Source organism: Coturnix japonica, chromosome 2, assembly GCF_001577835.2.
Source record: "Coturnix japonica isolate 7356 chromosome 2, Coturnix japonica 2.1, whole genome shotgun sequence".
Lineage (NCBI taxonomy): Eukaryota > Metazoa > Chordata > Aves > Galliformes > Phasianidae > Coturnix > Coturnix japonica.
This window is the reverse complement of record NC_029517.1, coordinates 84,874,838-84,887,811: the sequence shown is the minus strand read 5'-3', so window position 1 is coordinate 84,887,811 and position 12,974 is coordinate 84,874,838. Positions and strand designations below refer to the sequence as shown.

The window sequence follows — 12,974 nt, the reverse complement described above, 5'->3', positions numbered from 1 at the left end:
TCACTGCATAAAATGCTAACAAATTGTTTCTCTAAGATGGAAATCTTAGGGTGCATTAGCAACAAAATACAAGAAAATACAAAGATATATTGGCTAAACCATTTTCCATGCTGTATTGTAGATTTCTACTAAGCATAAAGTTAGGTTCCAATTTATTTTATCTAACAGTCTCTTGAAATCATTGTCTTTCTATTTGGTTTTTATCTCTCTAGTTAAGAGGAAGCCTTTTCCTTTTGTGTCATGTTTTATTTCCTTTCTTCTCATTACCTTCTAATTAGAATAGCCACCAGTGTGAAAACTCTGGTTTCTCTATATGAACTGAAACAAGTGTTAATGAAGGGACTTTCCGCTTGAATTTATAATGGCAAATGTTATAACCAGATTCTTCCGAATGGTACTTTTTACTGTGAGAATTCATAGCTAAAAGTGCTGAGAAATTATTCATGTTAAAATCCGAATAAAAATACATAGGAGTGCAGAAAGCAAGAAATCTTTCTTGCTAAATTGTAACCCAAGGCTAGAGGTAGTTTATCAATTAATTAGAAGCATGGATTTTAAAGGTACAGGAATCTGGTGACAGAACAAAAAAGAAATGTGTACTATGTCAGGCTTTAACCTTTTATTAGTGTGTTATCACTTTCAGTTTTGCTCTTTTCAACAGCAAGTTATCTTCAAATCTTTACTTTAGCCATTATGAAAGTAATGCTGAAGGGATTTGCATGAGACGTAAATAAAAAGGAATAGATTACATATGGAAATATTCACTATACAGGACAAGGGCTTTAAAAATAATTGAAAGGCAGATGCGTCAGCTATTTTTTTCTCTTTTCTTTTGATTAATTCATAGGCAATAGACAATTCATCTCTTGAGCATTTGTTCTCAGAGTTCTTGATAGCAAAAATGAGTTGAATATTTTCTATCCTCTCAGCAGTAGGAAATTAGGCGATGAAGGGAAACATATTTTAATAGCTTTAAGACACTGATAATTACTGTTTCAGACTAAGCAGCCCCAGTTCACTCAGCCACTTTCAGAAGTATTGTTTTCTATCCCCTTCATCAGTTTTGTTGCTTTTCTCTGTACACCTTACAGCAACTCTTTCCTTTACTGATGGGGCCCAAAACTGAACATAGTTCTTGACACATAGTCAAGATCAATCAATGCCAAGTATAAAGGGACAGTCACTTCCCTTGTCTAGCTGGCCACACTGTTCCCAGTACAGGCCAGGTTGACATTTGCCTTCTTAGCCACCTGGACATGCTGCTGGCTCATTGTCAACTGGCTGTTGACCAGCAGCCCCAGGACTTTTTTTGATGTACGACCAGCTGCTCCTCTCCAAACCTATTTTACTGCATAAGGTTGTTATGACTCGAGTGCAGCACCTGGCATTTAGCCTTGGTAAATGAAAAGGTATTGGATTTGGCCTATCAATTCAGCCTCTCCAGACCCCTCTGCAGACCCTTTCTACCCTCAAACAGATCAACACTCTGGTCAAAGATGATTCTGAGAGCAAAGACTAGAAGTTCTTAGTAACAGACCTTGTTATAGCAGGATAACATCCTTCAACACATCTTTATGTAATGACAGTCATACATTCTGAAATGTGATATGATTTGAGATTAAACCATCATTAATTAGAGTAGGAAATATGTATAGCATACATTAACCTTGTCATAGTTTTCATTCTGCTTTAAAAGAAAAGATCTTTAACACTCACCACACTAGCAGTGAAGATGACATTCAGAGACTTGTTAACTTGTTATGTGGTTGTGTGTTTTACGTTAGAGATATCTAGAAATCTCACCAGAATGTAGCAGTGATTTTTCTAGTAGTGTTGAGAAATTCCCATTTATAATTTGTAGGCCACAATTTGAATGCACTGAAAAACTCCATTTGGAAAGGTATATTTGTAGGTGTGACAAGTCAAATGTTTAGCTTTCTTAAACTGTGGTATTATGTTGACTTACTAAAGACTTTCAGATGAACCATAGTTAGTCTTATAGGCTTGCAAAATCAGCTATTACTTTTGAGTTTTCAGTCAGCATTGTCTCGAATGCTAGTGACTGTCCACTGTATAAGCTCTAGAATTATGTGATTTCATTTACTGGAGTCAAAGTCTGAGCACTGCAAAGTACATATATATCATATGCATACATAAAGTCACTTTACTTGTGTTTTTGTTTGCATGTTTTTGTCTATTTTAATTAAATGTTTGATGAATGGAAATGTAGTGCTCATGCAATTCTTTAAAATTAATACAAGCTGCAAATGCTTGAAGTAAACAATGATTAAAATGTATGACTCAGACTCGCAGTTGCTGTGTTGGCTTTTTTGTAATTTCCAAATCTCAACTAAACACGAAATTATGTGCATCATGTAGCAAAGCACCGTATAATTACTGTCAGGAGTGACACTACTCAGCCTGCAGAGTGAGAAGGCTGGGCTTTGGGTTGTTGTTTTTTTTTTTTTTCCCTTTCTAAACTATAATAGCTGCATTAATGTATTTAACTGTCAGACAATCTGATTAAATTATTGAGATTGTGTCCTTCAGAGTTAAATGTTTTTGGAAAGGCTAGTCTTTATTTCATGTTAGTGTTGTTAGGTTTTTATATAGCACCACAAAGAAAAAAGAATAGTCATTTCTTAGTTCTGATGTTACTCAATTATACTTGCATTGCGTCAAGGAAATAGAATTTTCTATTTGTTGTACTCTTTTATATTTTAAAAGCATAAAAGTCCATGCTACGGGCTGCTTGACTATTCTACTGTTGCCTTTCCCTAGTGATGCCTTATACTAACCCAAAGTGTCTAATGTCTTATTTTATTTTTTAATCTAATGTGACTTAATAGTGATAGGTTTTTGGTGGAAAATAAATAAATCCCATGGAAATAGATTTTAACAGAAGTCACTGGAAAAAAAAAAAAAAAGAAAAGAAAGGCTTTATTTGAGTTTATGTAGACATATTTAAATATTTTGTGGAAAAGTTCATCATGTTTAGTCTTAAAAATATTTTGACTAAATTTAATAATATCATACACACACAAGAAATGATATGGTGTTATAATCACAGCCACTCTACCAGAGTGCAGTAAAGTACCATCTAAGCTTAATTATAGAATAAGATATTGAAAGAGGTTGGCATGTGATTTGACAAGTTGATTAATAAAGTTTATAATACTAAACAAATATAGACTTATAAAACATTTGCTATGTCTAAAGATACAATATAAACCCATTTTTGAAAGACATAAAATAATTGAGAATAGAAAATGCGAAATTCTAATATTTTGATAAATCAAATTTTGGCGGAACTCGTCATCTTAATAGTGGCTGCAGCTACTAGATATTTTTCTGTATAAACAACAGATGAATGATATTTAAAACAGGCAGATTTATCCAAAATCGTATAAAGCATATCTATATATAAGTAGCAACTAGTGGCAAAACTGGCACATCCAAGTATTTTAAAATAATCTTACAAACTCATGCTGTCTCCAGATCAGGAGACAGTCATGGTTTTGCTGCTTGCAGAGCATATTTTTTTGCTGCTCAACAATTGATTTAAAAGAACAGTCATCTGAAATGTGAGAGCAAATTACAGTTGATATCTCAGTGTTACAAAAACCTCAGTGATGTTGCTCATTTTAGATTCTGAAACAGCTGTCAAAAGGTATTTTGTGACACCTTAAAAAAAATAAACTAAATCAACGTAAACCTTCAAATGTTTTCTAAAACCAATACACCTCTTGTGTCTCTGTATAGATAATATTTAGTTGTGGATAACAAGTGTACTGAACATATGAGGAACTGACGACCCTATAACAAAAAGTACGATCGTGGACTATAGAAAATCACAAAACGAACATTCGTCGTCATCCCTAAACTACAGGACAGGCTGGAGTAGGACTCTTGACTTAGATGGTCACCTTGTTAAATTGGTTATTTCTCAGTTTACTTCAAAGAGATTTCCTTTGAACAGATTCACCCAACTAACATGAAGGTATACACTGTGTTATTAAGCTACAGTTCTACATCTAATATAGAATGGAAATAAAATGTAACAAAATATGCTTTAGATGCCTTGCTAAACTGTATTTGGAAAACACTTTGGTTTTTTTTTTTTTGTTTTGTTTTTGTTTTTGTAACATATCTGTTTACTTTTCTATTGTTTGGGTTTTTTGTTTGTTTGTTTTATGTGTGTTAATAGAAAGAGAGTAAAAACACTCACCAGAATTTGTATTTTCTCTATGTAATATGAATAAGAGTCATTTCTTAGTTAAGGGACAATTGAGAGTGTTTTATTAGTTAGAGATTACAAGTCATCTGGTTTTCTCTAAGTAAATGGCATCTTCTAGGCTCTGAAGTTTGACTTCTTGGAGAAATGATTAGAAGCCAAAGCTTTTAGAAACCTTTATCTTAAGAAAGCTAAATAGAAAAGGAAAGTAATCCAAGTAATGTCATAATCATGTGTTTTACCTATTCATGTCTTGCCCCTCTTAATTCTGCATGAGATCTGGAAATATCTCAGAGGTTAATGAAGGGCAAAATATTCTGGCAGGAATGTATCAGTATGACAACTACTGCTTATTTTTACTCTAGAATTAAAGTGTCATTTCTATTTCTTGCTTACAGTATTTTCCATACCACTGTTGACTACTCTTGGTTATCCTGGATCGTCTGACTGAAATGAGATATTTATTCACTTGTTGGCTCAGAATCTCCAGCCGTGTTTTGCTTCTGTGAAATTGGCATTAATATTGCCCATTGGCTTTGATAATTAAATTGTACACCTGTTCAAAAATAAGCACCAGATTGTTAATGATTTTTGGCCATCATGCTGGCAGTAGTTATCCAATAACATTTCTCTTCAAATTATCAGAACATTTTTGTATGTCTCTAATTGTGACATGTCTTGAATCCGAGTCTTCAGTGACAATATATTGATAAAACCTTAATTATCTATATTTTAAAGCAATAATGCTGCAGCTGAAGTGGAAAAGGGTTGTACAGCCTATCATTCTTACTAAGGGTTTCTTCAATTAATCAACTCCTAATAAGACAAAATTTGTTTCACTTGTTTCTAGAAGTATATAGTACATGTATATATAATTAAATCATAGAAAGCTAAACAATATATAAACAATATATATACATTAATTAATATTAAATATTATATATTACTGTTTATATTTAATATAAACAATAAATAAATATTATTTATTTATTTATTTATTTTTCTTAACGTGATCATATTTATTCACTGTTAATGTGCTGGAGCTTAGAGTTCAACCTTTTTTTCTGCATATTCCTTTACTACATTTTATTACACAATTTATGAGCTTTGTGTTTTGTGTTGAACATTTCTACAAGATCAAGACTTTATTGCAAAAATTAATTGTTGAAAGAGTCAACAAGCACAAAAATGAGCAGAGAATATGGTAAATTAAAATATTTCCTTAGTCTCATTCTCTGAGTTTATTAGTATTTTGATCTATGCACATTTAGAGAGACTGGAGGGGTCAGGAAGCAGAATAACTGGACACTTTCTGAGTATCATACAAAGTAGGGTGTCTTCTGCTATCAAGTACTCTGCACATTTCAGTTTTTTGCTTAGTTCAAGTTTGGTTTCCCAAGCAGTGTTTTTGTTGTTGTTGTTGTTGTTTGTTTTTGTTTGTTTGTTTTTAAAACTATGCCAATTCCTGTATTCCAGAATTAACGCATTAATGCCTGGTTCTTTTAAATAGTGTCCTAAACAGATAATTTATTATTTGATTTCTCATGGTATAAACAGTCTTAAGAGTACGAACTGTTTTGCTGTCTGTAGTATTTCATCCTGCTACGCACTGTATCGGGTTGCTAGACCTCTCAGGCCTGGAAGCAAAGGTGCAACAACATACAAGCATTTTTTTTCTTGTTCCAAAGAGCCATCTGTGTGGTACTCTAGAGTTGGTTACTGCATTTGGCAGTAGTACTGCATTTTTACTCCTTATACTCACCTTGTAGAGCTGGAACCTGCAGTGAGACGAGCATTGCATGCAGTTGTTCCATCTGCATGATATATTCTAATAGTTTCTGCTCAGACTGAAGATGTATTTTCTGGCTAAAGGGAAGTAGATGAAATAGCCCATGGAAAACACCATAGCCTTTCTCTGATACTCCACTCTTTTTGAATGCACCCTCTTGATGCTAAACAGCACCAGTGAGCCTTGATCTGTTCTAGTGTGGGTCCTTACTGCGTTTTTCATTTAAAAGACCTCGATTTTTAACTTCTGTAATCATTCAGTTTGCCTTGCACAAGATTTAGATAAATATTTGTCTATATATATGTACATATAATGTTCAAAGCACAAGATGATTAGACTGTATTCATATTTGTAAGTTTAGAGTGTTGTTGTATTAGGTGAAAGCGGGCTTCGGGTTGTAACGCGTTAGGACCCTTCCCATTGAGGTAAGGACTAATGACGTGTGCAGTCCTGGTGGGCACACTTACGCTATTAATCCTGACATGTGTAGCTTTAGTGGGCGTACACAATAAGCATAGAATATATAAGCGTGTATTAGCTTCAGTAAATTGCCTTTTGCTGTTCACCACACTGGTGTCACCTCAGTGATTGGCCAAGCTGCAATCTTCCAGGAAAAAGGACACAAGAAGTCTACAAATGGTGACCCCAATGTTCCTGAGGAGTGAAGCAGCTGTCTGTCTAGTGGCACAGGATCCCACTGTGGAGCGGTAACGCTTTACTCATGGAGTAGTGGAAGCCCGGGGACAGGGAGAAGTGCGCATAACTCTCTGTCAGGCAGGAGGCCCAGTGTAACTATTTAGGTATCTCTCTATCACTATCACATCTCCAGAGGTCAGTTTTTTAAAGGAAGGATCCTCTGGTGTAATACTGTACCTGTCTAAGCTGCTTTCTGTTTTGAATATTTAGCTCACTGCATTTGAAATAAAAATGCCGCATAATCTGGAGAGAAGATACAAATGTAGAACCGAAGGGTGTGGAGTAGAATTTCTATTTAGTTGAATAACAAGTAGCTTGCTTCAGGAACGTATTTCACTAACGTGATAGTCACATTACATGTATTTCCATTTTCATGGTAACAGTTTCCAGAAAGAAAGAAAACCTCTATGGATATGAGCTGCTTCCTGTTATACTGTATACCTCAAGATGTCTGTATGCTGTACATAGGTACTTCTCTGTTCTTACTCTCTCTACTATATCCACATGGCCATAATGCCTGAATCCTACTTTGTTTCGTGTATTTAATGTAACTTGAATTGTATTGTGAAGCCCCTGAACTTTTACCAAATCTTCTTTCCTTTACTTAGATTGTGTTATTTTACCTAGAAACATATCCAATGCTCCTTCTCCCAGGAATCCCTGCTGGGTATACTATACCCTGACAATACATTTCCATCAAGTAATCCTATCTATGAAATGTGTAATGTATATTTAGATGCCATATTTATCAGCTTTCCAACATTTTAATTTAATATTATTCTGCTTATTGTCTTCATATTTAAAAAAAAAAAAAAGACAAACAAATAGGCTTCCCACAGAAGTATGTCTTGACAATAACGTATGAACTCATAGGCTATCCATACCATTCTCTGTCACAGAAGTTTGCCAAAGATATAAGCATATGACTGACAAAGGGTTTTAATAATTACTATTAACATAGGATACAGGTACATTGACTGCTAAAAGGATAAACTGTTCTTTAAGCAAATTGATGTTAAAATAATCTTTTAATGCATGCAGACAATCTTCTAAGAGGAGTCTATGTGCTGTTCAGTCATGCTATCCTGCTGGAGCAGAGCTTTTCAACATTTATGGGTACAGTTTTACTAATGTCCGCAGGGGATTTGTTATGCAATTCTCATTGTTACCAGGAGGTTGTTTTCTAATCTACTAAACACAGAAATAAAACTATACTCATTGCACAGCTGTATTTTTCATTAATTTCAGAAAACTGCGGGTTTCTTAATAGCTTCTGTGACCTCCTCTGGCTTAAAGTCTAAAGTGATTATGGGAGCTAAAATCTTAGCATTCTTCCCATGTAACCTGCAGGGGAGAAGGACATGAAGCTATGACATCCTTTGCACTATGTAATAAAACACAGTTATATAGCCACTGATGAAATCAGAATGGAAAGAATGAGACAATGACAAAGTTGATTCATCATTGCAAAACTGATTATAAGACAGCAGTACATTCTTGCAGTCATGACATCCAACCATAGCCTGGGCTGCGTCAACGAAGGGGTGGCCAGCAGGTCAGGAGAGGTGACAATTACCATTTACTCTGCTCTCCTGAGATTCCACCTGCAGTACTGCATTCAGCTCTGGGATTCCCAGCAAAAGAAAGATATGGAGCTGTTGGAGTGGGTCCAGAGGAGGGCCACAAAGATGAACAGAGGACTGAAGCATTTCTGCTATGAAGAAAGGCTAAGAAATCTGAGGTTGTTTAGTGTGGAGAAGGCTCAGGGGATACCTTTCCAGTACTTAGAGGGGAGCTTCAGGAAAGAGGAGGAGTAACACCTAATGAGGGTAAGTACGAAGGATAATGATCTTACACTAAAAGAGTAGGTAGATTTAGATTAGAAAGAAATTCATTACTATGAAGGTGGTGAGGCATTGGCACAGGCTGCCCAGCAAAGCTTTGGATGCCCCATACCTGGAGGTATTTAAGGCCGAGTTGGATGGGGCCCTGGGCAGCCTGGTCGAGTAGGAACTGTCTTTGTCCATGGCTGGGATGATCTTTAAGGTCTCTTCTAACCTGAACCATTCTTTAATTGTGATTACAGATATTAAATGTAGTAAGTTGATCTTGAAGGAGGATGCCAACTGTTTTCTTATTGAACCGTTTCTAAAAGCAAATACGTATTCTGAAATAGAATCTTTCCCAAAACACATCTGTATTTTGTACTGTATTATATCACACATTTGGTACTGTTCTAATTCATCTGTGGATTTTTTGTTCACTTGAGTTTGGTTTCCAGCTTTTCAGACTTGCCAAATATTTGTAGGTATACTGGATGAATAGTTCGTGAGAAAGCAATTTAAAAGATCACGTGAGTCAAGAGTTGGAAGTCCAGAGCAGATGAGCCCAAAGTGGTGCAGATCTCTGAAATTGTCCATATGTATATGAGGAGGAGTGGTGCAAATGTTGTAGGAGAAAAAGAACGTTTTACTTTCGCTTTTCCCTATTTGGTTGCAGTATATCTACTGTAGTACTTTAAATTGACAAAACTCATGGTGTGGCTATGCTTTTAATCTGTTAAGCTACTGAACAAACTATGGTAATCTCAACAGAGGCAAACAAATAAATCCAAATGTATGTGAGTCTTTTATCTGGAAAAATAAATGCTACTTTAAAGTTTATTACGCAATTACAGAATTTTATTTGAAAAGCAGCAGCATTCAGATCTCAGAATAGTAACACCACTATGCAGAAAAGCATTGTGTGCTGCCTTATGCACTCTGAATTCACTTCCATATATTAGTAACAGGCTAATGGGTTGCAGTAAAACAGCATTGCTTAAGAAACAAATTACATTGTGGAAGACTTAATTAAGATACTTAATAATGTTTGGTCAAATTAAGCTCATTACTGATGAAGGATCTGACATATAAATCGTTATAAATTGTTGATTGTCGAACATGGCCCATACAGTAAGTACTAAGTCAACAACAGCAGAACAACACTTTACATTTATTAAATTCATTTTAGAGTTATGATATTATTAACAGTGAATTATTTGTAATTGTAACTTATATAAATGTTCCATAATATCCATTGACAGAGAAACAAAATCTTAATACTAGGGTCAGTGGAGTCCATTCCCACTATTAATTCCATAAACTTCCATCTCTTTCTTGGACTTATTTGCTTGGACTGGATGCATATGCTAGCAGATATAAAATACTATGCCTGCACTGTAGCCCTCTGTGTGGGCAAGTTAATTGTATATACATTGCTCATACTTGCATCACCTGAGAATTAAAAGGGGCCAAGAGTTACTTTGGCTACTGGAAGGACATTTATAGGTCTCCCTGGAGCTTCCTCTTCTCCAGGCTGAACAGCTCCAGCTCCCCCAGCCTCTCTGGATTTGGCAGGATCTTTGTCATGGCTCTCCAAAAACTGCACACTGTAAATCAGATAAAACATGAAAGTCTTTTAAATTGAAAGTGTTCTATTTTATAACAGTGCAGTGTTTATATTTTTAGAAAATCTGATGCATCAGAAACAAAACAAGTTGTGGGATTAATACTTTCTCTAATAAAATGTAAGAATGTCACTTACTTTCCTCCAAAAATGATTTTGTGCTTGATATCACAGCTTTGTTTGGACCCTGTGATGACTTCAAAAGGCGTCTATGCTAGTTAAACCAGCATGTTTTTAGGGGAATGATTCCCTCCACCCCTAGGATGGTATCAGTCATTTAAGAAATTTGTGTATGCAGAAAGTTGGTTGGGAATAATCTATCTACATAATAAACTGTGTTTAGCCTTAATCTTGGAATTAAGAGCTTTAGATGTCATTTCCAAATGTTTTGTACAGACTGGTTATCTACACAAATGTCCAATCTCTTTTAAGCCTTTGTACTGCATTTGAGAGTGTAACCTTTAGCATTAGTATTTCCATACATCTGAAATATACTTCCAGGTGATTGGATCCTGCACGCTATAATCTCAGCATCTGTTGTTTATGACATAGGTTAGATACAATAAAAATCACAGAAACTCTACAAAAATTGTTGTATGCTTGTGTATATACGAGTACTGTATCAAAAACAGTACATTATCAAAAACAAGATACATCACTATTTTAATTCTATACTCATTTTATCCTTTCCTGAATAGATATGTTAATAATGGAATATTTCTGCTGTTCTTTGACATTTCTCTGATAGCTCTAGCTGCTGTTTTTAATCCAGATACTTCAGCAATTCTAGTCTGCTTCTATTATTCATAGTTGGTATGTTGGAAATGACAGCAGCTAACACATAAAATTACAACTGAAGCAAACTACAGCATTCCAAATAGCAAATAATAATAATAATAATAATAATTAGAGGTATTATGAGCTTTATTTCTGAATGTAAATGTTTTGCTTCTCAGACTGTTTTCTAAGTTCATTAAAATGGCACATCTCTGAGAATAAAGGTTTAAACTACTTCGTAGAGCATCTAAGAATGTGGCTGTATGACCTCATTACTGTGCTTTAACATTTTGTAATTTCCTTGTTTAAAAATAAAATAATAAAAAATAAAAAAATTAAAAATAAAAATAAATAAAATAAAAAGGGAAGTTTGTGATTGATAAATTCTAAGGTATCATCCACTCTTCTACAGCTTCTGCTTGACGTTCCTAACTATTTTTAGCTGATATTTCCAGAAAGCCACCTTTTCTTTCCACAGCAGTCTGCTGTTTTACTACAAATGTACTTTTTCAGCTTGCCCTAATATCTGCCAGCTTACCATATTGATAGGAAGGTTTATTTGTTTGTTTGTTTTCCTTTGGTGAACTCTAACAGCATGTAGAGTCTATTTGTTATTGCTGAGGATTTCCAAATATGTGGAGAAAAACAGTTCCAACACAACAAACTCTCCTCTTTAGTATGACTGGCTATGTAAGTCACTGAGGCTGGAAGCAGCATAAATTACTGACTAAAGAGGACAATGTTATTAGCAAATGTGTTGGGTAATAATAATGATAAAAGTTTGCAATAATTAGAATAGAGGAATTATTGTCAGTATAGGCATTATTGTGACGGCTAAGTTACAATATGTCATAAACAGAGGATGTGTTTGGCTTTTCCACTTATTTTTCCTCGCATTGTTTGTTTGTTTGTTTTGTTTTGTTTTGTTTTTTGATTGGGATAGGAAGAAGAAAGGATTATTCTCACAGTTTTTTTTTGTTTGTTTGTTTGTTTTTCAGGCTAGATCAGTGTAGGAGACTGTGTGGACATTCTTCAATTCCCCCTAGTTCTAACAGTGTGCTTCTAACTTGAATAAAAGACACATAATGCAGACCAGAAAGTATTGGAGGTGAAATCTAGCATTTCCTAATAAGGTCCCAGCTTTCAGGCTGTATGAAAAATAAAATTTTTAAATGCTTATGGAGAGGGAGGGGGCAACAGTCTTGATCTTGTTTAACATTTTAGTGAACCCTTACCTTCCTTAATAGACATCAAACATTGCTATTCAGTCAACATTTAGATGTGTTTACTAGATAAAAACCTTCAATGAGTGTTTACTCAGATTTCTTTAGACATTTATGCAAAAAGGAAAATGAAAAAAAAAAAAAATCTTATTTAAAATTATTTTATAGGTTAGTTCACCTGCACCATTAACTGACAAATACGTAGAAAAATTTTTGAAATAGTCATTTGAACAGAACTTTCTAGTAAGAATAAACATGTATTCATGCAGATTCTGCAATTCAGGGAATCATAAAAAGGGAAGGTTTCAGTGCCTTAAAACTAGGTTCTTGAGATATGGAACTGACCAAGCACAAAAGATATGAAATCTGATTAGTGTGCATTCTACTGTATTATATCCTGCAGGAACAGTAAATTATGGCTTAAAAATAATAAATTGGAACTTCGGTAAAGTTGCTAAAGTTTCGTGTTTGAAGGCTTATGTCAAAATTGTCTCCTAAGGAAGGCATTATTTCCCCTCAGCAGAAGTGTGAAGTATTGCATGTAATACTGATGCCACTGCAGAACAGATAATAAGTAACCTGAAAAGATATTTAATTTAAATATATTTTATTTCTTACTGAATATATGTACAGATTTATTACAGAGGAGGTGAAAAATTTAAAGAGCTGTGAATCAGTAGATTTTGGGAAGTGATTCACATCATGGGAATTGATTGATTCTAAACCTGTAGGACCAAGGCACTATTTTCTCTAATCTACAGATTAAAATATTTGTATTTTTGACCTACTGTGTTAGCAGCAAGGAATC

The 12,974-nt window shown here is 34.5% G+C and overlaps 1 protein-coding gene across 3 annotated transcripts in view; it reads left to right on the top strand.

Moving 5' to 3' along the window:
- The window catches only part of CCDC102B (coiled-coil domain containing 102B), a 123,907-nt gene that overhangs the window by 90,514 nt on the left and 20,419 nt on the right, over positions 1–12,974 (top strand). The window contains exon 7 of one of the 3 annotated variants that reach the window (XM_015855193.2): positions 3,763–4,029. The exons of the other annotated variants lie outside the window; for them this stretch is intronic. Within the exon in view, the coding sequence (XP_015710679.1) occupies positions 3,763–3,783 (21 nt within the window). The 3' untranslated portion in view covers positions 3,784–4,029. Of the gene's footprint in view, positions 1–3,762; positions 4,030–12,974 lie in introns of those variants that run through there. 3 annotated transcript variants of the gene reach the window in all.